The 27,532-nt window shown below is 38.9% G+C and overlaps 1 protein-coding gene and 1 long non-coding RNA gene across 2 annotated transcripts; both read left to right on the top strand.

Annotated features, from left to right (window-relative positions):
* Positions 1 to 959: 959 nt before the first annotated feature.
* Positions 960 to 11,294, top strand: nptx1l (neuronal pentraxin 1 like). Its single transcript, XM_067457256.1, has 5 exons — positions 960 to 1,461; positions 2,024 to 2,231; positions 5,000 to 5,244; positions 5,403 to 5,582; positions 10,025 to 11,294. The coding sequence occupies exons 1-5, from the start codon at positions 1,021 to 1,023 to the stop codon at positions 10,244 to 10,246; spliced, it is 1,296 nt and encodes a 431-aa protein (XP_067313357.1). The 5' UTR covers positions 960 to 1,020; the 3' UTR covers positions 10,247 to 11,294.
* A 12,989-nt stretch (positions 11,295 to 24,283) lies between these two features.
* On the top strand, positions 24,284 to 26,722 carry LOC137051014 (uncharacterized). The gene is made up of 4 exons (XR_010899914.1): positions 24,284 to 24,556; positions 25,834 to 25,875; positions 26,398 to 26,427; positions 26,560 to 26,722. It is a non-coding gene; the product is annotated as an uncharacterized lncRNA (long non-coding RNA).
* The last annotated feature ends 810 nt before the right edge of the window (positions 26,723 to 27,532 follow it).

Here is a 27,532-nt window from a genome sequence, read left to right as displayed (position 1 = left end):
AACCAGTCGTGCGGGTATATTTGTGGCAATAGACAATACATCGTATGGGTCAACATTATCGATTTTTCTGTTCCATGGATGTATTTTGTAAATGTCCTACCATGCATATATCAAAAATGTATTAGTAGTAATATGCATAGCTAAGGACTTAATTTGGACAACTTTAAAGGCGATTTTCTCAATATTTCGATTTTTTTGCACCCTCAGATTCCAGATTTTCAAATAATCTCAGCCAAATGTTGCCCAATCCTAACAAACCATAAATCACTGGTAATCTTATTTATTCAGCTTTCAAATTATGTATAAATCTCCATTTTGAAGAAATTGGTCCAGGGTCATATGTACAGTTAAAAGTAAAATGTATGCATTTATTATTTTTCTTTCCTTTTTTTTTTCTTTCTTAACAAATGCGTAATCTATTAGTACTGAGAGAGACTGTTTTCCAGCTAATGTAACACTGATAAATTATAAATTAGCTTCTCTGGAAAAATAATAATGCATTGCTTATTCTGATGAGCAATTAAGTCTTTTACTTCTCAAAGAGAACACTGTGTGGTTGATCTTAGTGGTTTACAAAGATAGCCTAATGTGATATTGTAATATTGTGATTGTTCACACAGAATATTATGGGAAATGCCTCTTTTACCGTAAAGTGTATAGCCTATTGCACATATAATGATAGTCTAGGCTATATTATAACGTAACGTATTTTTTTCGCTCGCAAAGATGAACTTCCAATGATTGTGTGGAATTAATTCAGCTTTAGAAAAATGAAAATCCGAACGACGGGGTCAAAACTAGTTTCTCTGACTTACTGGATGTGTTTTTTTCTGCTTTAATATCCAGGGGCGGGAGATCATGATCAGGCGCGTGATGCGGCTCACCGCCGCAGACGCGCGTGCTATATAAACCCCGCGCGCACCACAATCAGATTACAACCAGCACAAGCTGTCACAGAGAGAACGAGAGAGAGGGTGCTGAAATCACTTGTCCAGAAGAGACTTCGGAAACAAACGCGCCATGGAGGCTGGAGCGAGAGGGATGCACTGGAAACTTTTGTTACTTTCTTGTCTTTTAGCGGACGGGATGAGCCAGGACTTCGGACAGACCCAGTTCATTTGCACGTCCGTGCCCAAGGATATGGACATATGCGCCGCCACACTGCAGAACAGTGTTCCCGGGGAGGATCTCAAGAGCACGGTCATGCAACTGCGAGAGACTGTGCTGCAACAGAAGGAAACCATCATGAACCAGAAGGAAACCATCAGGGAACTGACTTCCAAACTGACGCGGTGTGAAAGTCAGAGCGCGTCCGAGCCCGGAGACGCGAGGGCCGGCGGACGACGGAAGGAAACGGGCACCAAGAACACAATGGGAGATGTGTCGAGGGGTCCGACGGACACGCTGGCTCAACTCTCACAGACTTTACAGTCGCTCAAACAGAGGCTTGAAAACCTGGAGGTATGTTTGTTCTTCTGGAGCGCTTTCTCCCTTCTAGGCTACGGTGGATTATTGTTTATTAGAGAACACCTTCAGATGGGTTCTCACAACTTTGTTTCAGACTAGTACACCAGTTCACTGTATTATAAATGCTGAATAATGGCGCATAATCCTCTTTTAAAAGACGCATTACGCATACTGAGACTGGTGACTGAATCCTAGATACAAAAAATAAATTAAAAAAAACTATTTCGAATCTTTCAAACCATTGCCAGTTTAAGCGCATATGTTCTGTTAATACAGTAACGCGTTTTAATATTAACCTATGCGTAATAATAATACAATCTCAGTCTTGTTGTTTTAAAATGCATTATACATAGTGTACAGTGTTTTCCACATAACCTAAACCCTTTAAATTACTTTTGTTTCGTGTAACTTAATTTTGGTTGATTAATATTATATCACATTTGACTTCCATAAATCATTACTCGATATTTCAGCACCAGTGCGCGCTTCTTGGAAGGTTTGCGTTTTTAATTAAACATTTATCTAACAAACAGATGTTCACATTTATATTTCATAGCAATTTAGCCGGAATAACAACTCCGTCCAGGCGAACAGCTTAAAGGATCTTCTGCAGAACAAAATCGACGACCTGGAGAAGCAGGTCCTGTCCCGTGTGAACGGTTTGGAGGAAGGGAAGCCCGGGCTGCGCAACGAGAGCGAGCAGCGCGGGCGCGTCGAGTCCACTCTCACATCACTGCACCAGAGAATAACCGACCTGGAAAAAGGTAACGGTCCGCGTTTCTGCTCCACCTACCACATACGTGTCGTGTAGATGTAACGGGTGCTCTCCTTACCTGACTTTTTTTTTTTTTTTTTCAACGGGGGAAATACTGTTGAGCGAGCCAGCATGGATAATAAATTGCCGTTGTGGTGTCGCAGGAGAGGAGGGGGTCTACAGAGCTGCATTGCTTTGCATATCCAATTCCACCCAACCAGCTTTATAGCATGATTTACAGATTGGAAGCAGAGTTTTTGCCAGCTCATGCGTTTTGTGAATTTTCATTGGTGTGAATCACGTTTTCGTCAGTCATTAAGATGATAATTTCCCACAATCTTTTACAGTCTAAAAGGGAACTTTAAGGGGTATGGATTTCCATCCTTTACTCACCCTCATTCTATCCCAAACCAATACGACTTTATTTCTTCCGTGAGGTACAGAGATAATTTGCAGAATGTCTGAGCTGAGCTTTTCCATTGCATTTTGAGGGTTAGTTCACCCAAAAATGAAAATGCCCCCATGATTTATTCACTCCTCAAGCCATCCTAGGTGTTTATGACATTCTTCTTTCAGACGAACACACACAAGTTATGCAATAGAAGAAAAAAAAGAAATGCGCTAGCCTTTCCAAGCTTTATAATGGGAGCGGATGACACCTGAGATTTTAACGCTCAAAAAAGCGCATCCATTCAGCATAAAAGTAAACCATACGGCATACAGAAGGTTAATAAAGGCAGAGCAAAGCGATGTGTTTTTGCAAGAAAAATATGAATATTTATACCTTTAAACTGTGATCACTGGCTTCCGGACACGAGTTTAGTTCCGAGTGAACTCTGACCCGACACACAACGTATTGACGAAGAGGAAAAAGCTAAATAAAACCCCGGTCACGGCTTAAAAGTCTAAAGCGAGAATTTATAAAGAGAAATGTTGGAGGAGCTTGAGTTTGTTGCAGAGCACTATTTATTTTGAACCGCGAGAGGCGTTTACTTTCATCTGAGTTTACGCTGTTCAAACATCATACGCTAAAGTTATACATATGGATATTTTTCTTACAAAACTGTATAACTTCACTTCAGAACGTCTTTATTAGCTGTGGGGAGTACTTTTATGATGGATGGATGGATTTTTTTTTTTGGCTGCTAAAATCTAAAGTACCATTCACTCCCATTATTAAGCTTCGAAGAGCCAGGATATATATTTTTAAATATAAACTTTTTTAAAGAAGAAAGTCATAAAAACCAAGGATAAATTGAGGGCGAGTAAATCATGGGGTAATTTTAATTTTGGGGTGAACTATCCCTTTAATGATTAATTGATCAAATCAATAAAACTGATAATGAGAAAAGCCAAGCATGAATCATATAATTGGGTAGTCGTGTTTTTTTCGCTGATGCACGGAGAGCCGCATCCAACCTCATAGGAGGAGGATATAATGCATTCGACATGCATTTGCCGTGTGGCAGAGGTCAGAGCGAGCTTTAGTAGAAAAGTGCACGACACAAGCTGTCAAAAGCATGAGATCACTTTATATTAGGCACTTCGAAGCATGTTGGTTCATGCAGCATATGTCAGCTTGTGTCAGATTTCTGGACTAGTACATACAGTAAATCACATTTTAATGTTCTTCGTATGTGTTCATGTTATAAATTCAGGACAGAAAGGGATAAATCATTTACAACATATTTAAATATCTGCTTTTGGATGTTACATTTAGGTTTAAGAAACTATATTTTATAAGAATAATAACCAGTAATGAGTCTTACATGTATAATGTAAATGTTGGTTCCTACTATGTTCAGAAAAGTTCATTTGCACATTGTTTGGATGAAACATTAGGCATGTTTTAGAATGAAATACAGCTTTATTGATTATAAATGATGATTAATATGTCTTGATGTAAGAGGTGCAGCAAACGGCAAGAATAACAACTTGTAGTTCAACACAAAGCGATTGTTTGTATGACTTGTTTAAGACTTAAGAGCAGCATGGAGGATAGAATATTGTGTGGGTTTGGAACAACTTGAGGGCGAGTAAATTATATAATGATATAATATTTGGGTGAACTATTCCTCTGCATGAGACCAGTAATGATGTGTACCATTGATTGCGGCGTTTACTCCTTGTTACCTGTAGTGAGCATCAAACACTAGCGTAGAAGTAAATGAGACGAGGGAGGCTCCCAGGTGGGAGGACAGCACTTAAAATAGATGTTTTTTTTTGTTTTTTTTTTTTTTTAGCTTTAAACATACCTCATTTTGGTTTTATTGTAATATGTAAACCTGGACAACAAAACAAGTCATAATGGTACTGAAATCTGGAATCTTAGGGTGCAAATAAATCTCAATACCATTTACTATTTAGTCAATCCATTTACCATTTCAATTTATGCTTTTAAAGTTGTCCAGATAAAGTCCTTAGCAATGCATATTACTAGTAGTAATATTTTCAGGAAGAAATTTACAAAATATCTTCATGAAACATGATCTTTACTTAATACCCTAATGATTTTTGGCATCGAAGAAAAATCTATCATTTTGCCATACAATGTTTGTTGGCTTTCGCCACAAATATACCCATGCGACTTATGACTGGTTTTGTGCTCCAGGGTCACATTTATAGACAGGAATGTTTTGAATTATGTAAAGATGTTTTGTATATGTTTTTGACAAAATTGTTTTGAAAAATTGTGTATTTTAGTGCTATACGGTAGACTGCAGTGATAAGAAGCTACATATAGTTTGAGCACTAATGTTTGTATTTTTTTAATGACAGGTCAAAAGGACAACAGACCACTGGATAAATTTCAGCTGACGTTCCCTCTGAGGACCAATTACATGTATGCCAAAGTCAAGAAGAGTCTGCCGGAAATGTATGCCTTCACCGTGTGCATGTGGCTCAAATCCAGCGCCTCTCCAGGAGTGGGGACGCCTTTCTCTTACGCAGTGCCTGGACAGGCCAATGAACTGGTTCTTATTGAGTGGGGAAACAACCCGATGGAAATGCTCATCAATGACAAGGTACATTCCCACAGTATAAGCATTGAGATAGAAAGATAGATAGATAGATAGATAGATAGATATTGGAACAGTGTGTGTCAGATGTTGAATTCTGAAGCGGTCAGTCTGTATGAATGTGATGTAAAGAGTTCATCTGGGTTTGCCCTCTTCTGATGTAGGTCGCTAAGCTACCTTTCCTGATCAATGATGGCAAATGGCATCACATTTGCATCACATGGACCACTCGAGATGGAGTGTGGGAAGCTTATCAGGACGGTGTAATGAGGGGAAATGGGGACAGTCTGGCCCCTTATCATCCAATCAAACCACAAGGGGTATTGATTCTGGGACAAGAGCAGGTATGAGTCCTCTTTGTTACATTCACTCGTCAATACAGCAAAGCGTGGTAGCTCAAGGTGTTACGCAAAGATGATTTAATGATGAGTGAAGAATACACAATGGCTCTGTTCCAACACACAGTGAGCTGCCTACGTATTAGCATTTTAAGGCGTCGCAGGCTTTCTCCCATGCAGAGCTCATCCAAACGGCAGCTGCCTACACCTATTTTGGCCAAATTGTAGGTATCCTTCTCAGATAACACAATCTCATTATTCATTGAAGCAAGCAAATTACATTTTTCAACAAAATCCTATAAATATATATTTATACAAATTGCTATTTACTTGATATTCGATGCTTTGTATTTTAGTGCCGTTAGTGAACCAAATAATTATTTAGCTAATAAATATTTAGTGCTAAACTCTATTTTGAGTTTGCGTAAGGGGCACAATTTTACAGCCCATGCGAATGTTCACTCAGGAAGTTAAATTTTAGTTAGGATGCTGCCTAAAGGCATGGTCATTTGCAAAATTAGTTTCGCAGGTGAAAAAAAAGTCACATTTTCTATTATCAGATCACTTTTAAACCGAGCAGCTCGTCTAATCTTCTCGTCTAAACTTGACCCCGTTGCAAAATCTGTCTTGTGTGGATTCCTATTAAAAGATTTTGCTTATGATAAACCGGAATCCTGGGTTATCTTGAGTCACCTTACACACAGCTAATATTTACTTATTAATAATTTAATAAGTTAACTGCTGTTTCACACTGCACATTCCTAAACCCTGGGTTAATGTCCTCATTTGAAAATTTGAGGTGTCAGTGTCACTGATTGGACAAATGACGCACATGACAAGCTTCCATAAGGGCTCTATCACTCCGCATATTAATATTATACACTCACCTTAAGGATTATTAGGAACACCTGTTAAACTTCATATTAATGAAAATATCTAATCAACCAATCACATGGCAGTTGCTTCAGTGCATTTAGGGGTGTGGTCCTGGTCAAGACAATCTCCTGAACTCTAAACTGAATGTCAGAATGGGAAAGAAAGGTGATTTAAGCAATTTTGAGCGTGGCATTGTTGTTGGTGCTAGACATGCCGGTCTGAGTATTTCACAATCTGCTCAGTTACTGGGATTTTCACGCACAACCATTTCTAGGGTTTACAAAGAATGGTGTGAAAAGGGAAAACCATCCAGTATGCGGCAGTCCTGTGGGTGAAAATGCCTTGTTGATGCTAGAGGTCAGAGGAGAATGGGCCGACTGATTCAAGCTGACAGAAGAGCAACTTTGACTGAAATAATCACTCGTTGCAACCGAGGTATGCAGCAAAGCATTTGTGAAGCCACAACACGCACAACCTTGAGGCGGATGGGCTACAACAGCAGAAGACCGCACTGGGTACCACTCATCTCCACTACAAATAGGAAAAAGAGGCTGCAATTTGCACAAGTTCACCAAAAGTGGAAGTTGAAGACTGGAAAAATGTTGCCTGGTCTGACGAGTCTCGATTTCTGTTGAGACATTGAGATGGTAGAGTCAGAATTTGACGTAAACAGAAGGAGAACATGGATCCGTCATGCCTTGTTACCACTGTGCAGACTGGTGGTGGTGGTGTAATGGTGTGGGGGATGTTTTCTTGGCACACTTTAGGCCCCTTAGTGCCAATTGTGAATCAAATAAATGCCACAGCCTACCTGAGCATTGTTTCTGACCATGTCCATCCCTTTATGGCCACCATGTACCCATCCTCTGATGGCTACTTCCAGCAGGATAATGCACCATGTCACAAAGCTTGAATAATTTCAAATCGGTTTCTTGAACATGACAATGAGTTCACTGTACTAAAATGGCCCCCACAGTCACCAGATCTCAACCCAATAGAGCATCTTTAGGATGTGGTGGAACGGGAGCTTCGTGCCCTGGATGTGCATCCCACAAATCTCCATCAACTGCAAGATGCTATCCTATTAATATGGGCCAACATTTCTAAAGAATGCTTTCAGCACCTTGTTGAATCAATGCCACGTAGAATTAATGCAGTTCTGAAGGCGAAAGGGGGTCAAACACAGTATTAGTATGTTGTTCCTAATAATCCTTTAGGTGAGTGTATTTTGCCGACTGTACTAATAAGTTTATCCTGAATGGACTTTTTGGACTATAAAGGTAAGAATGAAACAGTCTTTTATACAGCACACAACAATTCCGTGACTAACTAAGGCATTTGAATACAAGGCACGCTATTGGTTGTCGGTTGCTAAGCATCTTGTCATGACATTTTAACACTGCTTTGTTTCACACTGTAGATGTTTGGTTCAAGTGTGTCCACAAGTTCTGAAAAATGAAACCAAAATCTCGATCGCCCCCAGGTGTCTGGTCACAATAGAGGTCATAAACCCCACCCTCTCCATGTAATGAAAAAGGATGTGATACAAACTAAGCAATCAAATTACACTTCAAATAACTTTCTATCGTTTTAGGAAATTTGTATCAACGCTGATGTAATTTCAAGTGTTTTAAGTTTGGTTTAAAAAAATAAAATTAAAAAAATAATAACATTTATATAGTGCTTTTCTAGGCACTCAAAGCACTTTAATGGGGGGTTTAACGCCAAAAAAGCAGTGTTAGCCCAGCTCCGGAGCAGGGTTTCATGTGTGAAATGCTCTGTTATCCAGGTTTAAAAGTGGGGTTTAGAACGACGATAACCCAGGGTTAAAGGTGCATTATGTAATATTGACAGCTAGTGGTTGAAATGGGTAATGCAGTCCAAACTCTAAATTTAAGAGAGAGTTGTTTCTCCTGGCCCCTTCTCCTCGACACTCATGTGGGTTGCCAGATTGAGGACACTTAAAAGGATCAAGTAGAATTGACAATGGAAGAAGAGGAGACTTGAATGTGCAGTGTGTAATATTTATGAGGATCTATTGACAGAAATGCAATACAATATACATAACTATGTTTTCAGTGGGGTATAAAGACCTTACATAATGAAACGTTACGCTTTTATTACCTTAGAATGAGCCATTTCTATCTTCATACACCACGGGTCCCCTTACAGTGAAGTCGCCATTTTGCATCATGGTTCTACAGTAGCCCTAAAGGGGATCTTTGTTCTGCAAAAAAAAATAATGCTCCAATTAAAAAATTTCTAGTGACTGACCACTTAAAAAAATTTCAGTTTGCCGAATTGAAATTCTGTGAATTTATTAATTTTTTCAGTTGGCCGAATTGAAATTCTGTGAATTGATGCAATTTAATTCTGAGAAAAGCGGCCAACTGAAAAATTTAGATGTGATCAGTCATTTTCAATTAGAGACCTACATTTTTTTTTTTTTTTAGCCCTATGTGCTTCGAAAGGGAAGGGTGAGCGGTGGATGGTTGCCATTCACAAGATGCCGCTCAAATGTACAAACATTTTTTCTAATGCATTTTTCCATATTCGTCATCCTAAACATTTTTGATCATGAGTTAATCCACTGTGCAAAAAATTTGCAAAACAATACAAAATGGAGTCTTAATGCAGTGAGGATGCTTTTTCCATCCTCTCTCTTCTTAAAAAGGCAAAAAGAAAGAGGAAATATTGGGTCCATCCAATCCGGAGATTGTGTAGTTTCACCTCTTTATCAAAGAGCAGTGGGATTATTCCACACTTTTTCATACAGTGCTTTGTCAGACGCCATTCTGGATTGTGGCATTCGCTTGTACAGTGGCCCTAAATTGTCCAAAAAACTCTCAAAATGCAGAAAATTGAACCCGATCAGGATTCTTGACAAAAGTTTGTCAAGAAAAAAAAGAAAAGAAACAAGTTTAGGTGCGTTTTAATATTCTCCCATTCATAGAGATTTTTAGATTCCTAGGCTTTTTAGGTCGGGTAGAATCTGCAATCTCTTACACAAGTTTGTTCACTGGCTTCCGTGGCTGTAATACCCTGTGTTTTCCACCAACTGGCAACCTGGGATGTTGACATGCTATTGGGTAAATTGGCAGTGGGCGGGGTCACAGACATTCACCAAACACATATTTCAATGTCGAATAACTAGCTGTAAGCATTGCTTTTCATAGAAAAAAGTATGTGAATTTGCGTTTCCTAAATATCTGCAAACATATTAAGGTATTTCTGTGCTTTATCACGATCTAAACTTTACATACAGCTCTTTTAAGCGCAGTGTGAAAAGCCCTTAGAGGTTCACACACTTGGTTAAGTAACAGAGCCAATTATACAAAGATATCATTGTAAACAGTCAGTTCTAAAATACTCTCTACCACAGCCAATTGACAAGAAGGTTTTGGCTCATTTTAAATGGAGAGACCTTCAAAGACGACTGTAGGGATGAAACGCATTTATGAATCATTTATAGGCAGATCAGCTTCAAAGGTTAACGGGGACTAATCTAATGTCTTTGAAGGTATTTAGCGTTTATTCTATCAGCATCTCAAATAAATGTTATCTACCTGCAGGACACTCTCGGTGGAGGGTTCGATGCCACTCAAGCGTTCGTCGGTGACATGGCCAATTTCCACATTTGGGACCGAAAGCTGTCCGTGGGAGAGATTTATAATCTGGCCACATGCAGCAGCAAAGCACAAGTGGGGAACGTCTTCTCTTGGTTGGAAACCAGCATTGAGATCTACGGAGGGGCTTCGAAATGGACATTTGAGGCCTGCCGCCAACTGAACTAAAGCGCACAGAAATCTCCCAGCCAATGGGAGATACGAGTTACCAGGTGTCTGTTACCAAATCATTCATCTTTAAAGAACATTTTCAATCAAGGCTGAACATGGACATCAACATCAACTGGAGTTTTCTAGCTATTTCAGTATTCCTTGTCTCTTAACACTTCCCAGTCCTAATAACAATCACGTCTTTGTCAGTTATTTTGGGATCTTGAAGGCAAAAGCTGGTGTTGGTGATAATTCAGAGTTTTAGCTTGAAGGCACTGTGGTTCCGCTTTGGGCAAGCGACGCCTTACTGGAAAACTACTTAACGTGATATGGCTCAGACTTCCATCTTAACAGCCTGGATCATTTGACCGCTCCCTTCGTACAGGAAGCCATGTAGTCATGAAGTAGATTGCTGAACCACTTAGGTTACCGTTCTCCATCAGGATTATTAGATAGATCTATCCACTGCCTGGGATACTCACTGTGAACTTCGGATGTAGAATGTAAAACAAACAAAGCTGAGTGTGTTATTCTTTTTTTTCACACGCTTTTGTTCTGTCTCATCACCTCCTGCTTGAAGCATTTTTCTTTGTTCTTTTTTTTTTTTTGTTGGTGTGTCTGTGTATGTGTGCGTGGGTTTGTAAAAAAAAATATCTTGATAATTGCCAACACATTTCAAGCCTGGGTGCCTTGGGCTGTTGAAAAAGATCAGAATTTGACACATTTGTCATTATTTGCAGTGTACTTCTATTTATCTATTTCTTTCCTTGTGTAACTACTGATGCGTTATGTTGATTACAACTTGTCACAATTCAAATGGTCAGGCTGGTAAATCAAAGTTTAAATTGTGGCGTGCTCGGCAAGTGTTTGTATTTTTCAAGGAATGTTACGTGTACAGAAAACAGCATGAACATCTAAATGCTGCAACAGCATCAATGAAAAATAGCTTTTATTAGCTCATTTTGGGTTGAGATTTTATACTGTATTGTTATATGCTAAAAGCATGGCAGCACTGAAAGATGAAAAAGGTCTAAATTTTGTAATAAAATTGTTATACAAAAAAATAGCAAGCGTGTTAGTGCCTAAATAACTTTATTTGCAATTAACAAATGCCATGTGCCATGCCTGGAAACACATTCAAAAGTGCAGAAGTTTGGGAGAAGTTGTTTTTTAAAATAAACAGTTGTAGTCAGCAAGGATAAATTGTTCAAAAGTGATACTGGAGACATTTATCATGTTACAAAAAAATGTCTATTTTAAATAAATGGTGTTCTTTTGAACTTTTTATTCTTCAATGAATCCTGAAAAAATATGAAGCATAACGGTTTTCAATGTTGATGATAATCAGATTTTTTTCCTGGGAATCAAATCATCATATCAGAATGATTTCTGAAGGAGTGTGTGACTGGAGTGAGTAATGATGCTGATAATTCAGCTTTGATCACAGGAATAAATTACATATTAACATATAAAAAGTTATTTTAAATTGTAATACTATTGCACAATATCAATACTTTTACTGCCTTGGTGGGCAGAATACACTTTCTTTGAGAACATTAAAAGATCCTCAAACTTTTGAACAGTGGATTTTATGCCAGTGGTCTCACATAGCTAGAATCTGTGGTCCACTTTCTGTTCTGGTCAAAAACCAATAATTTACAGAGAAAAAGACCATCTGACCCACGGCAGGTTGGCGTAATACAATGATACACTGCTTCAGAATAAACTTAAATATATGATGTGCCATGAACGATTGCACACTAAAATGAGATGGGAGGAAACATTATGTCAATGCTTTTTCATTATCTCGCAAATGTGTGTGTTCACTCACATTCAGTGTTAGTTCTGGGAACATAAAATATATATATATTTTCTTGACATTAGAGGAACGTTTTAAAAGGTATGATGTTCCTCAAATGTTTATTTTGGCCTTATTTTAATGACAATGTCAAGAGTACGTTATTGTAACATGAGAGAGCCTCCACCCCAGCTAACATATTCAACATGTTGTTGACGTTACATTTTCTTGATGTTAGAGGGACGTGTTTTAAAAGGTATGACGTCCCTCAAACATTCTTTCAACTTAATTTTGATTAACAATTCAACATTGTATGAACATTGATTTGTAACACTCCAAGAACACAACAATGTCTAGATTCCTTAATGTTAGTAGAATGTTATTTTAACGCTTAGTATGATGTTCCTGAAACATTCAGCTGCTGTGAACAAGCACTGAAAGAAAGAGAAACAAGAACACAAATTACTTGCTTCAGCCACAACTTTCAACTTTCTTTAGCCACAGCCTTAAATTAAATCAACTGAAGATAACAAAAAGATGTCAGATGTCTACAGAAGTTCTTATTGAGAATTAACAGAAGTTTAGATGTTGTCTGGTTGAAACTGTTTTGTTTGAAGTCACCATTATGGGTATCAGTATTTGCTTTACTGGGCTCTTGACCCTTGACTTTTGTAAAGTTACTTTTTTCAACAATTGCAGGTGTTTTCAGAAAACATTTCTGCGTTGATAAAGCTGATCAACATGGCTGATTTAATGGTCAAATGACTGCATTAAAGTGGTTAAAACAACTGCTTTTTTTCTGTACTTTTGCTTACTTTTGGAATTGAAGAAGTAATAAAGTCAACCGATTTGATAAACATAATTTGTAACACTGAAGTGATTTGTGTAAGATTGTCCAAAACTGGCCAACATCATACAAACATCAACAATGCTGACAATCCAAAAATTATTCAGCTGCATAATTTATTCATGCCGCAATGCATGCTAGTGAATGTGTTTTGTATGCATAAATATGTTTTGTTTGCTGGCAACTATGGTCACCATAGTTGTGTTGCATATGCATAATTTTGATGTCTCTGAGTGTATAAATGGCAAAAAACATGAATGTTTCAAACAATGTTATTTATGCACTCCTAGATATCAACATTTAGCACCTGGAAAGCAGAAATAGTGTTATATATGATCATCCCTTCAGCTGAGTTTAATACTTTTCAATAATGCTTCTATTCCGTTAGTCAAGCTCAGAAAAAGCAGTTGTTTAAACCACTTTAATGCAGTCCTTTGACCATTGAAACAGACATGTTGGTCTGTTTTATTAATGCAGAAATGTTTTCTGAAACCACCTGCAATTGCTGGAAAAAAGTAACTTAACAAAAGTCCAGGGTCAAGAGCCAAACTAAAGCAAACATTGATCCCCATAATGGTGATCTCAAATGAAAGTTTTTCAACCAAACATATCTGAAGCTATGTTAATTCTCAATAAGAACTTCTGTAGACAAATAACACAAAGTTTGGTTAGTTATAAGTGAAGATGGTAATGCTGTTTGTGAAATTGTTTATTCATCCTCTGATAAGATCTTCAGAGATTTAATGTCTACTTTTATCTTCAGTTGATTTCATCTAAGGCTGTGGCTGAAGAAAGTTGCAGTTTGTGTTCTTATTTCTCTTGCAGCGGTTTTTCACAGCAGCATCTCATAATCGAGGGAATGTTTTAGGAACATCATGCTAACATTATGGAAACTGCAAATCAACATTCCTTCTACAATGTTGAATGGTTAATCAAATATAAGATGAAAGAACGTTTGAGGAACAGCTTACCTTTTAAAACATATTCCTCTAACGTCAATATAATTTAATGTCAACCAACACTAAATATTTGGAGAACTTTCTTATAAAAATAATAATAATAATTGTTACCTGAGATGGATGCTCTCTTGTCAAATTAACTATAAAAAAAGAACAAAGTCGTGTCTGAAAGCTGCATGCGCGGGCGGTGCCTCATCCTGTCCCTCACTGCGTTGCCGCCTTAGGCAGCTGCCTATATTGCCTATGCCAGAATCTGTCACTGCTGGCTGGCATAATCATTATCAGATTTGAAATTTCTACAATGACTAATCACTCAGACACTGAAACTTTGACGACAAAAGAATTCTGTGTCTCGACACACTGATAAAAGCTTTGCACAGCTCTTGGATATTTTCATAGTAGATAGTCTGATGTGATCTTCATAAATGCTCTTTGGTTGTGTGCTAAATATGTATCAGACAGTCAGTAAAGGGACTGTTGGTGGGAGTTGTCTCTGAGGATAAGAGACTATTTTACCAGTAACATTCGATTTGCTAGAATTTTCTCTACATTTGTCCAGCAATCTGTGACTAAATACAAGCTTGATATAATTTATTGTTGGATTCTGAAATGTGCCAAAACTAAATTATAAATTCAATGCAATATCTTTTTTAAAATGGTTTATGCTGCGTATCCTCATAAATTTACCAACCAACTGCGAAAAATGTGTTTTTTTAGAAGCATTGTGGCACAAATTTAAAATTACGTTTTGACTCAGGTTGTTCTCTACTGCAGACTGTTAGATTAAACGCTGACTGTTAAACTAGCTTCTTATGCAGAGCGGCAAAACATTTGTCCGAAATCTGTGAATTTAAGTCCAAATCCTATTGCAACTCAATAGTAACTCAATAGTAATGAGAACACAATTGATCTCTTTATAATGGCTCTTTCTTATATATGGCTCTGTCTCAGGGCACAAACACATTGTAATGTCAAAAGTTTTCGGTCGCCTTTTCATGCACAAACTTTAATGACATCCCCAAACTAATCCGTAGGTGGAGTTGTCACACCCTTTGCAGCTATAACAGCTTCAACTCATTCCAACTTCAACCATTCTTCAAGAAGTGAATTTGTGAGGTCTGGCACTGATGTTGGACGAGAAGGCCTGGCTCACAGACTCGGCTCTTTGTATGCTGAAGCATTTAGAGTTCATTTCACTGGAAATAAGGGGCAAAGCCCAACCCCTAAAAACAACCCCACACTATAATCAACCAAACTTTACACTTGGCACAATGCAGTCAGGCAAGTACCGTTTTTCTGGAATTCGCCAAATCCAGACTTGTTCATTGGATTGCCAGACAGAGAAGCGTGATTTATCACCCAAGGGAACACATCTCCATTGCTCTAGAGTCCAGTGGCGGTGTGCTTTACACCAACACTTTGCATTGCACTTGGTGATGTAAGGCTTGGATGAGCTGCTTAGCCATTGGAACTCATTCCATGAAGCTATCTTCTGACTTCTGTGCACTGTGATTTTACCTCCAACTTTGTGGATGAGTTGCTGTTGTTCCCACTTTGTTATAACACCACTAACATTTGACCGTGGAATATTAGTAGTGAGGAAATTTCAAGACTGGACTTATTGCATAGATGGCAACCTATCACGGTACCCTCTTGAATTCACCAAGCTCCTGAGAGTGAATCATTCTTTTACAAATATTTGTAGAAGCGACTCCATGGTGCCTTGATTTTATACACCTGTGGCCATGGACGTGATTGGAACACTGGCATTCAATTATTTTGAGTTTCCCAATACATTTGGCAATGTAGTGCATATTAGCTTTCCAACATTTAAGATTACACAGATATTCATGTTTTTGAGAGAAACTGATTGGGGCTATCAGGGACACCTTTGCAAATGTTTCAGCACACCTGAAATGCAATCATCTGTTCAACAAAGAAGGTTCATTTTCAGTGTTATTATTTTTATTTATTTAAAAATGAAGGTGCTTGCATGCATACGAATGCCAAGTAACTGAAGATTTCATACAAAGGTGTCCACAACTGCTTTGAGAAAAGTGTGCGGATTCTAACAAGGACCAAGAACTGCTCAAGCGGAGACATACAGCAGAGTAAAAGACTCTGGGCTTAGAAGAAAGGTTTAAAAAGCAGAAACTGAAAAATAAAAAGAACACAAACACTGGATGGTGGGTGACTGACAAGAGTATTATGGACAGATGAGTCTGAGCGGCTTCGGTCAAGGAAGAGAGCACATGTGAAACATGGGTCAAATGAATGGATGCTTGACGCCTTCTGTCAAGCATGAATAAAGTGTAATGGTATGGGTGTGTGTTGCTGCTGGTGTCTACAGAGTGTAAGGAATAAGAAATGTTATTGTTCTTTTTCACAACGTCATGACATTCCCAGTGGTCAGCACTTAATTGGCTTCAATTTCATCATGCTGCAGTACAAAGGTTCAAAGCATATTTTAGAGCTATTTGGGAAAGAAACAGAGCCAGAGTACTGTCTTTGCAATAGTTCGCATTATCACCAGATTTAAAACCTACTGAGCTCCTGTGGGACAAGCTTAAGTATAAGGTCAGAGAAAAAAAAATGCCCTACAAGCCAGTCACACCTCTGGGAAGTGCTGCAGAATGTGTGGGTTGAAAATGGTCCCTAATATCTTTAAAACCTCACTGCTAGAAAGTTTCTGCAAAGCTGTATGCATGGCTACAATTTCTAATCTTGCTAAATAATAGTATCACTTTCTGTCTAAACATAAGCATAAACATGTTAATTCCAAAAACGGTAATTCCAAACTTTTCGGAATGCTATGTTTATCATCCTGCTCTAAATAACATAGCAGAGCCATTACTGGACATATCCAGTTTCCTCCACATCATCCTGAAATATACGCCCTTCCCCCAACATACAGATCTTCCAGCATCTTTCCAATTCACAGGCGTATTGCCTGGATATATGTATCTAGCCCTTGAGATGACCTCAGATCAGATCACTGCCGCCGATTGTGTTGGACCTGGTGCTGAAATCTATTCATAGCAAACAGATCAGAGCCTCCATACAGCAGCTACTGGTACATCCAACCCAATCTAATACATTTTTTAATAAGATTTTTACAAAAATCATACCAATTTAAGAAAAGGTCAACAAACATAACCATCAATGGGACAAATTCATATGAATTAGCCTAGCCTGGATGCCAGCCGAACTTAGCCCCGCCCACAAACATTTTAGGTCGGGCAGTTCGGTCTGGCTTTGCTCCATAGAGGAGTAATTATCCCCGAACAGAAACTGTTCGGACCAATGAAATCATCAGGGCGGGCTTTAGACGATGACGGACAGATGATAAACAGTAAAATAATCATCACGTCATCAAAGGGGCTTGGATTATATTTGTTCGAATCCTAAACGGAGATCTTGTTTGTATATGCATTCACCTTCACAATTTCTCTCAGAAATGATGATCATGTTGAGTAAGTACTCTGTGTATCATTAAATTATTTTATTATTTTACAACACCGACAAAGATCGTGTAGTCCAGCCTGATACCAGCGCGCGTGCAGACGGGGGTTGCCAAGTTTTTAAAACAAAACCTGCCAACTACTAGCCCTAAACAATAGCTTCTCGGGGAATTATCTGGGGGAAAATGGCGTCTGGGGGGTAAAATGTGTGTTATTTTGGCAAGTTTGCCTACTAAATTTCACACTCATGGGTCTATATCACATAATAGTCGCTTCAACCCGCGGACATAGAAAACAACCCGTGGGGAAAAAAACGTGGACTTGGCAACACAGTGCAGTTGAGCTCTGTTGACATTTGACAATGCGTCGCTCTGTTGCTCTGATTGGTTGTAGGTCTATCCAATTGATGTCTTTCCTGGTTTGGTTAAAACACGCCTCATAATCACAGCCCAATGGAGCAGTTTCAGACTCATATTCTGACTAGAATTGAGTATGACCACGTCAGGCTAGAATTAGCCACCAATTTGGCAAAACATAAAATAGTTATATAACTGCTGACACATCTAACTGGAATAAGCTGTTTTCCATCAGTACTGAACATTATTTGACAGTTGAGCTGACTACTCATTTTAAAGCCTATGCAAAGTGATTTAAGTAAAGTTTTGTTAAATATTTTTGAGTTAAACTGAAAATTGAATGAGAAAGAAAACAATGAGAACAGGGCTTGATTTTAGCACACATCCTCGCCATCTCTAGCTCACAGTAGACTGATGGTTGGAGGTAGTTAAGGATGTTTAGACCAAGCTGTCAAAATTACAATATAAGGGAACAGCATTCCAGTGGGGAAGAGAATTTTCAGATTATGACTATAGATTACAAAAATAAACATTTTAGATTCATTTTGGATGCACTTAGATTAAGTAAGTAACAAAGCAAGGAGGGTCAATTTTGATTTGTGGTTTAGTGTGATAGCCTCGTGGTTTTCCACCATCCTGTCATGTCTAAAAACACATGGAAAACGCCAGCCAATGCAACGCTTTCTTCTCCTTTCAAAAAGCAATCGGGAGCGTGCATTCCCATACCGTGATGTCTTTATTCATCTCACTGCAGCATAGACACGCCTGGAAAAAAAATGTTTTAAATAAAAAAAATATTAAATAACTTAAAAAAGACGCGACGTGAACTGTAGAATGCAATCTGAATGCAGTGCACCTTAATTTAGCGAAAGAGCAGAATAGAGTCTGTTTAACATTACGCCATGGAAGAAAGCACAAAAACAGGGAATGTTAATTCAGGGCAGGATCTTCTTCTTTCAGCTGTTCCCTTCAGGGGTCGCCACAGCAAATCATCTGCCTCCATCTATTTCTATCCTCTGTATCCTCTTCTGTCAGTCCGACTACCTTCATGTCCTCCTTCACTACATCCATAAACCTCCTCTTTGGTCTTCCTCTCGACCTCCTGTCTGGCAGCTCTAACCTCAGTATCCTTTTACCGATATATTCACTCTCCCTCCTCTGAACATGTCCAAACCATCTCAACCTGGCCTAACTTTGTCTCCAAAACATCTCACATGTGCTGTCCTTCTGATGTCCTCATTCCTGATCCTATCCATCCTCGTCACTCCCAAAGAGAACCTCAACATCTTCAGCTCTGTGATATGGACAGGCAGGATATGGACCAAAAAAAAAGAGGTAGTTTGCGAGACCTGTCAAACTCAAGACAAAACAAAGTATTGAGGGCTATTCACACTGAACACATTTTTTTTTTTTTTTTTTTTTTGCGGTTGAAACAAGCCGCTAGTTTATATATCACTTCCTTAAATTCGGAAGTGCGAGCCCAACTATCGTTTGTTTGCCGGATGTTATAGTCATGTCTTGTTTATTTGTCTTGCCTCAAGGTATAATGCAAATCGATTTTTCAAATTTGCAGATTCATCTATGGTAGCTTGATATTATAATATTGATGATATACTGTATGGTGATTACCTACCAGTCAAACATTGAATGGAAGTATCATATAGATTCTGTAAAATGGTAACCAATAGCCTAGGCTTCTAAAATGATGCTGGCTTGTAAACGTGAGTCATCGTGATCATTGGCGTTTGAAAATAAAAATAAAACCTATGAAATTATATTCATATGACATGCTGAAACATATGCTACTGTACCTGGGATGAAGACATTTCACACACGGTGCAAGCAGAACTCCTGCATGTGAACTCCTCCTGCAGTGTTCAGGGCTATCATGGTTGTCATGTCAACAAATGCACGCGCACATCCCCTGATGTAGGATGACAGAGTGTACGACAGTAGTAGAGGACAATACTGTTTCCCAACTGTAGGGTGACCCTGAAAGCAAAACCTACCTGGTGCTGCTTTAAAGTCAAAATCTCAATATTGATAAAAAAATGTTTTATATATTTTATAGGCCTATAGCCTACGGCGACCTGAGCTCGATTCCCAGCTCGAGGTTCTTTGCTGATCCTGTTGCCCTCTCTCTCTACCCCACAGTTTCCTGTCAAAATCTGTCATATCCAATAAAAAGGCACAAAAAGGCCAAAAACATAACTTTAAAAAAAAAGGTGTGGACTGATTATGGGTGAACTCATGACACAAAGGCTGTGACACACCAAGTTGACAGTTGGGCATTGGATTGCCATTGCATCTGTCAGCTCAGATTTTACAGTGTGCTCCACCCCGGAGCATTAGACAGACCCCGTCACAGTTTTTGGGGTGACGTTGAATCTGCGACAGGCAGTAGGTGAAACAGATCACTCTTGCTGTTCAGCTTAGAGAACTAGAGCACAAGAAGAAAAACATTTTAAGTGATGAAAGAGAAGAAACAACGAAGTGCTGACACAGAAGAATTGTCTAATTGGTACATTATACCTGAGTGCTCAAATACACTATATTTTCATAATGACTGTCTGGAATGAAGAAAGTGAACACCAACTGTATAATTATTTATGACCAACAATATTATTCATATCCACAATGGTAACCAAGCACTGCTTTATTTACAATTTGTGCAGCCGCAGTGCTAGTTTCAGGTCCCTTTCGAATGGGAACTTTCAATTGTCGAAGAGGTTGGATGTGTTGAGTAAGATGCTGTGACGAGGTGGACGAGCGAGAGACGTGGGAGGAGAGAGAGGAGACCGGTGGGTGCCCCTGGGTCGAGATGGGGTGGCAGCCTTCCTGGAGGGAGTGGAGTTGCCGCCAACATTCGCCATGGGCTGGAGCTTGCTGCCATCCGCCATGATGGGGAGGAACAAGGAGCGCGGGACTCGCGGCTGGCTGCCCTCAATCGGGAGATCCGGTCTCCTCTGGCTCCTCCCACATCTCTCGCTCGTCTACCTCGTCACATTCCCATAACAAAGTTCAGGCCTGGTCCTCTCTCGTCCTTCACTAATGAGAGGACTCGAGACTGGTGTGCCTCGCAGTTGACGCTAGGGGTGTAACGATTCATTTTAACAACGATTCGGTTGAAATAAAACAGTCACACTGATTAGAATTTTTGGCTAAAAAGTTACTGAATCGATTTCAAGTCACTGAATAATTACAGATCATATCGTTCTAAATGAACCAATATCGTCCTTAAATCGTATCGACAACCTCAAATCCTTCGTGATACGAATCGAATTGTTGAACGAATCGTTACACCCCTAGTTGACGCTAGATCATGCCCCAGTCTCGCTCGCTCCTCGCACGTCTCTCGCTCGTCTACCTCACCACAGATGCATTCACAAAACTATCTACAGAGACAAAGACATTGATAATTTCTTATACAGGTGCCCTTTTATACTCACGATGCACCAGTAGGGACGACACAGACTGTTGTTAGCCAATGACATTGTCGTGTTTTTATATCGCTTCAGACATGGGTCACACCTCAGGCCTTCCCCATAGTGTCCTCTAGAGCAGTGGTCCCCAGGAGAGGGTTAAAGACCACTGCTCTAGAGCATGCAGTGTCTCATTCCCCTTCTCAGGGAACCATGGTTACATGCATAACCTGAGACATTTTCCTTTTTGAATGACTACTGAAACTCATGAAGTGTTTCCAGATAAGTGTTCCATATGCATAAGACATTCAGCCGAGGGAACGTTGGCATGATGTCTGAGGCTGGGACTAGTTGTCTGCTGGCTGTAGTATTTGTGGTGTTTTGAAGCACAGATGCAGGCAGCACAAAGGTGACAACACAAGTTATTTGATGTCAATTTGACCGTTGTCTTTGCAACCTGCCAATTACAAATTATATCAGAGAGCTACAGTAGGGTTCTGGAAAAAAAAATTCCATTCATTTTTTTAATAGAAAATTGTTAAGTGATGGCATGCTTCTGTAAAAGCCACACAAAACCTTTTTCAGCAAATATGGTGCTTAATAGCCAAATTCCTTGAGATGAACTACTAGCCAAATCCCTATTTAAGTAGCACACAAGATTACTGCCTGGCAGATCATTCCAAATTGGTCCATTATGAGGTTCTTTGCTTTCTTTGAAGATGCTACTTACTGGGTAGAAACAAAAGGAAAAACTGGGTTTTTCCTCTGCTATTGTGTGGTTTGTAATGAGTCTGCAGTAGAAGCTACAGGCTGGAGGCAACATGCACAACAGAAGTGAGTGAGATCCTAGTATAGCACATTTTGAAGAAGATCCACAAGTTTCACCAGCATATGAAGAATCCAGCCCCAGCATGCAGCCATGCAACTAACAGACACACACCCCAAAATACATCAGTGCCTGCTTGCCTGATTTAACAGCTGCTTGTTAAGGCATGCATGGAAAACCTTTATCCAGCTTCCTGACTGCTAATTCTAGGATGAAAGTCTGGGTACCATCTTGCATATTAAAGAGGCCTTTCCCAGAAAAGCATATCAGTTTTCCTGGCTGACCTAGGGGCCTGTACAGTCTGTGCAAAGGCTGGTTGAGCCATGATGGGATGTAAATTTCCCTCTGCTTTCTGCCACCACAGCACCTGATTGGAATTCGTAATGACTGCTGTATCCCCTGGCTGCTTTTTCCATTGGTGACCCATGAAAAATGCATGATCAGTATAAGTAAACAGCAACATCTTAAAGTGGGTCAGTAGAATAAGGGGTAAATGGAGGAAACTGCACAGGTATTTATTGACAACTAGCCTGATTCATATGGACACATCCCCACAAATGACCTTTCTGGGTCAAGAGTAATAATGAAGGGAATGGATGGTATTTCAGGCAACAAAAGAAAACTTCTAACATGTAGGAGGACAATGCCTCTATATTCATTAGGAGAGTGAAAGTATATTAATACGTCATAATGCATCATCTGCTCCTCGATGAACCCTTTTCATCCACAGCTTTATCAGTGTCCTGATTGCCCATGAGAACAGCTTGAAGCAAGCCGTGAATTTCCCAGAGGAACCACAGAAAGGTTATTCTAAATCGTTTCTAGTCCCCATAAATCGTTAGTCATATAATCTGAAGCCAGTCCACCTGACTGAATTGACTGTGGTAGCCGCATAAAAGCAGTTTACACTGATTCAGGGAAAATCCTTTGGAAAAGATGTATGAAGATTCTTCTTATTGAATATGGTGCTGCTCTTTCAGTGTTTCATGAGATGAAATAACTTTTCTGATCGACTGAATTTCGTAACATTTTTACTGGTTAGTCAAAGGGTTGGATGGGCCACACTTTAATGTCTAAAGTTAAAACGACTGACATAAAATCAATTTCAGTTCGTGGAAGTTTGAAAAAAAGCTATTGTTTTATAATTTTGTCAAATTAACTGTAAATTACTGTAACTCAAATTGCTCAAGAAGTTAATGCTGGTTCTGAAAGAAAGGTGTCAGAATACAAAGTGCATCGCAAAAGTAGTAAAAATAAATAAATACAAAATAATTGTCAGGGCGTTGATCAAAGAAGCACTAGACACACTTACTAAACTACACCCCCTACTACAATAAAAGGCCACTTGAGTGTAGAGAGAGTCAATGACTTCATGATCACTTTCTAATAATGTTAAGTTAGTTACATTTTAAATATTTCTATTTTAAAGGGGAGTCTAATTCTATTTCATGTATTCTAACTTATTTACACTGTTAAAGAGTTTGATTCTCATGCTAAACATGGGCAAAATTTAAAAACATAAAATAACTGTTGGACGTATGATGGAGTATTTCTCTGCCAAATACACTCCTTCAAGATTAGAACAAGTTTCAAAAAGTTTTCTTTTCTTTTTTTGTTGTTGATTTTTTTTTGTTTTATGAATTAATAAAGGTTGGAATTTCTTGTATCTGCATTTCTCGGCATTAGCGCGTCCACATCAACCATAGCAAGAGCAGTCAGCAGCCCTGTCATTTTGTTTTTAGACCACAAAATCAACTCTACAGAAGTATGCTTTTGGTTGTGAGAGAAAGATAACCTTCCCAAATAACCCAGTGTTAAGGAAACAGTGGATGCAGTTTGTTTTCCCGGATCAGCAACAGAGTTCTGCAAGTGTGTTTGTTTGTTCTCGGTCATGAGTGGAAACCGCAGATGGTGAGTGAAACTGCATCAAATATCTGTGTTTTTTTTTTTGGCAATCGGTACAAAAGAGCATAAAATGTAAAGGACACAAAAGTAGGGGCTGCACGATAATGGTAAAAATGATAATCACAACTGTTGATCACAATTATTCTGTCAAAAAGGTTAATGTTGTTTACCAACCTACACTTCACCCAGAACGCCTGTAGGTTGCACACAGACTTCATTTAACCAACTATGATAACTTTGATATATGGTAAATCAATACAAAACACAGGGTGGTGAACACTTAGTAATCTGTATTCACATTAGATTTTTAAAGCAACAATTCGTTTGCAAATGAGAAAAAACACAGATTCAGATTGCCCTGCAAATTCTTAAAGCAAAGAAAAATGATATAAAAAAATGTCTGTGGCTATCCACAACTTTCCCATGATCGCTATGGCAACGTAGAACATGCCGGTAACGAACTTCCGGTTTACGTTACACTGTAAGCCCGAACAGGACTACTAGCTTATAAAGACTGAGGTCACAACAGTTAAAATCTCTTGCTGAGTTAATCCACCTTTAAACTATTAATGTCTATGAACAAATATGTCATTTTATGTTTGTGTGCCTCAACATTTTTGAGTTTACACCGCTGGTTCACTCACTATTTTTAAGTCTACTGTTTATCACGTGGTATGACGTCATGACGTGCTGCCCTAACTGACGTTACCTGAAAAATCTATCCAAGATGGCTACCTCTATCACGAAACAACTTGTAAGTAAACCAAAACACTTCAAAACTACTTTGCTTGTTGTAATAGTGTAAGAATATCATTTTACATGTAATATTTGACTGTTAGACGAGGCTATTTTTAATATATAAGTTGCAGGTGAGCAGCTTCACTGTGCCGCGGGCGCGATTACCTGCTAACATTAGTGATAGATAATATCCTGTTTAACGTTTTTGTTAGTGTCGTGGCAGGGCAATTATTATTAGGGCTGTGCAAAAATTTCGCATGCGATTTTCATGCACATCTCATCAGTAAAGACGCTCCTGTAATTAGAAGTATAACTCCAGCACGTGCTTTCAGATCAGGGATGCCAGGTTTTCACAACAAATCCTGCCCAGTTGCTTCTCAAAACTAGCCCAATCACGCTTCCAGGAGGTTCCCCGATAAAAAATGCTTCCCGGGGTTAAAATATAATTTTTTTTAAGCAGGGTTGCATTGGTAAAATTCGCATTTTAGGGGCTAAATATCACGTTATTTGTGTTTGGGTCGCTCTGACCTGCGGACATGAAAAACAACTACTGACTTGGCAACACTGGTTGGCATTTACTACACCGAGCCGTAATTCACTGACAATCCAATGTTACACAAAATCGATGTTAAAATAGCAGGCGATTCTTTGACGATTTTGAAAGCGATTTTGTGTTAGTTGTCGGTAGACTACGGCTCTGTGTAGTAACTGCCGCTCCACCTGAACCAGTGTTGCCAAGTCTGCGGTTGTTTTTCATGTCCGCGGGTTGAAGCAACTCCAATACCAATAACGTGATGCTTAGCGCCTAAAATGCGAATTTTATCAGGGCAACCCTTCCAAAAAAGGTATATTTTGACCCCGGGAAGCATTTTTTATCGGGGAACCTCCTGGAAACGCAATTTGGTTAGTTTTGGACTAGTTTTAAGAAGCAACTGGGCAGGATTTGTTGTGAAAGCCTGGCAACCGTAATCTGAATGCACGTGCTGGAGATACTTCTAATCATAGGAGCATCTTTACTGATGATATGCGCATTAAAAATTGCATTCGATTTTTTGCACATCCCTAGCAATAATGTTAACATTAGTCAATAACTCTTTTCAGCAAGCGAAAGTCATTCTGTTTTTGAGTGTGTTGCTGCTGTTTTCTGTTATGTTCAATGTGACGTTATTCCTGCATGCACCCAAATGAGCTAGTGGCTAACGTTAGCTGTAACTTTTATTCAAGGTTATGGACATGATAGTTACTGAATGAACTAATTTTTATTAAACCTTTACAAACGTTTTTTCATTATAGGTTGAAGTGGAAGAAGTGCAGTGAGCATCCCCCAAAATCAAGGTGACTCAAATGTTAATTTAGGCTGTAACCTATTTTCACCATTTCTTTTATTTTGATTCTAATTCATTAGCATATAAAGCTAGTCTTACAATATGTGTTATGTTTGTGAATAAGTTAGCCACCCTCTGAAGTGGAACAACACGGTTTCTGTATTGTGAGACAATTCATTTAAAAGTGTAGGAAGAGTGGAAGAAGACATACACTGTGTGATTGCATAATAACGAAGCATAAAGCACCTGCATTTCGAAATATGATAACATTGTTATTTGTACTCTTGGTCATAACGTGCTTCACTGGTTGGGGGGGTCAGCCGTGGTCTAGATCAGTTAGGATATTTTTGGCAGTCAGCAGTGAATGCATGGGCACTGAAGATTTTGATCGTTTTTTGCAAAGTGAGTTTTAATAGTATCTATAAAACCCAGTCTTTGCCAATTATTTTTCCCTTTTCTGTTCTTGAATAAATCAAACAAAAGTCTCTTAAAAATTAAATGTATTGCTGTCTGTTTTTGTGTGCATGTACAGACCTACATTGTCACGAGAGCAGCTTCATCTGTAAGTAACATTAACACTTGAAATTTTCTATCATATTTTGTATTATTAATTTGTAAAAAGGTTCATTGCTTAATTTGACTGGTTTCATATTGATTGTTTTATTTTTGTTTTATTGATTGTTTTGTTTTTTAGCTTTGTGCTGAGTTCCAACGAATCACAAATGTCAACCTACGGAACCAGTTCTATGCTGTGCTTGACCAACATACACCTGGACTGGTGGCCTTGTATAGGCAGAAGGCAGCACAAACCGGAAAGATATCACAGGCGCTGCGTGACATCTTAAAGATTTATGAACTCCAGGTGAGTTAAATATGAACTTTGAGCTTAAGGTCCCACTGGATGGCAGGGCCTCAGGGTGTCATTGTCTGTCTAACACTTTGCCAAAAATCTGAAAATCTGTTATAGTCATTTCTGCTTGTTCTTCCAGGAAATGCACAATGTCAATATGAAGCGTACTTTAGCCCTTCGTGCCCTCCCGGTATACCTGCATGAAGAGGACCCACAGTTCTTCAAGACTTGGAATGTAAGTATTCAGTATATTCATAGAAATATTAATATCTCTAACAGCCACTTAACTATATATAGTTACCCCTTAGTAAACCTTGGGTATAGGTGTCATTGTGCTGGTAAGTGGACTGTACTTAGTGTGAACATGGATATACAGCATGTGCATATAAGCATACGTATGTAAAAGCCCTAACCTCATGTAATCCCAAACCTTAATAACTCACAAAGCCATGGACCTGGAGATGCTGTACATTACATATCACAATACAGCATCCGCTACTATGTAATGCCTAACTCCATATTAATAGCCTGTTTAATACTCGGCTGCAAAATACCTACCTGGATACATGTACCTATTAAATAACAAACTTTATGATAAACTATGTTCCCACTGACACTATAAACCCTCTTAGATGGGGAGCTAGTTGCTGAAGTCCGCACACACACACAGGCAGATTTAAATATATATATATGAATTAATAACAAAGACTTTTGCACTCTCTCTGTCTATATTATGAAAACTGGTAAATGTAAGAGTGAAATTCCCTAATAATAATTCCAAATGTATTGGATTGAATTGGGTTACACATGTGTGCCT

The sequence above is a fragment of the Pseudorasbora parva genome, chromosome 2 (assembly GCF_024679245.1).
Source record: "Pseudorasbora parva isolate DD20220531a chromosome 2, ASM2467924v1, whole genome shotgun sequence".
In the NCBI taxonomy this organism is placed as follows: domain Eukaryota; kingdom Metazoa; phylum Chordata; class Actinopteri; order Cypriniformes; family Gobionidae; genus Pseudorasbora; species Pseudorasbora parva.
Note: the sequence above shows the minus strand (reverse complement) of the source record. Positions and strands in the feature narration are given on the sequence as shown.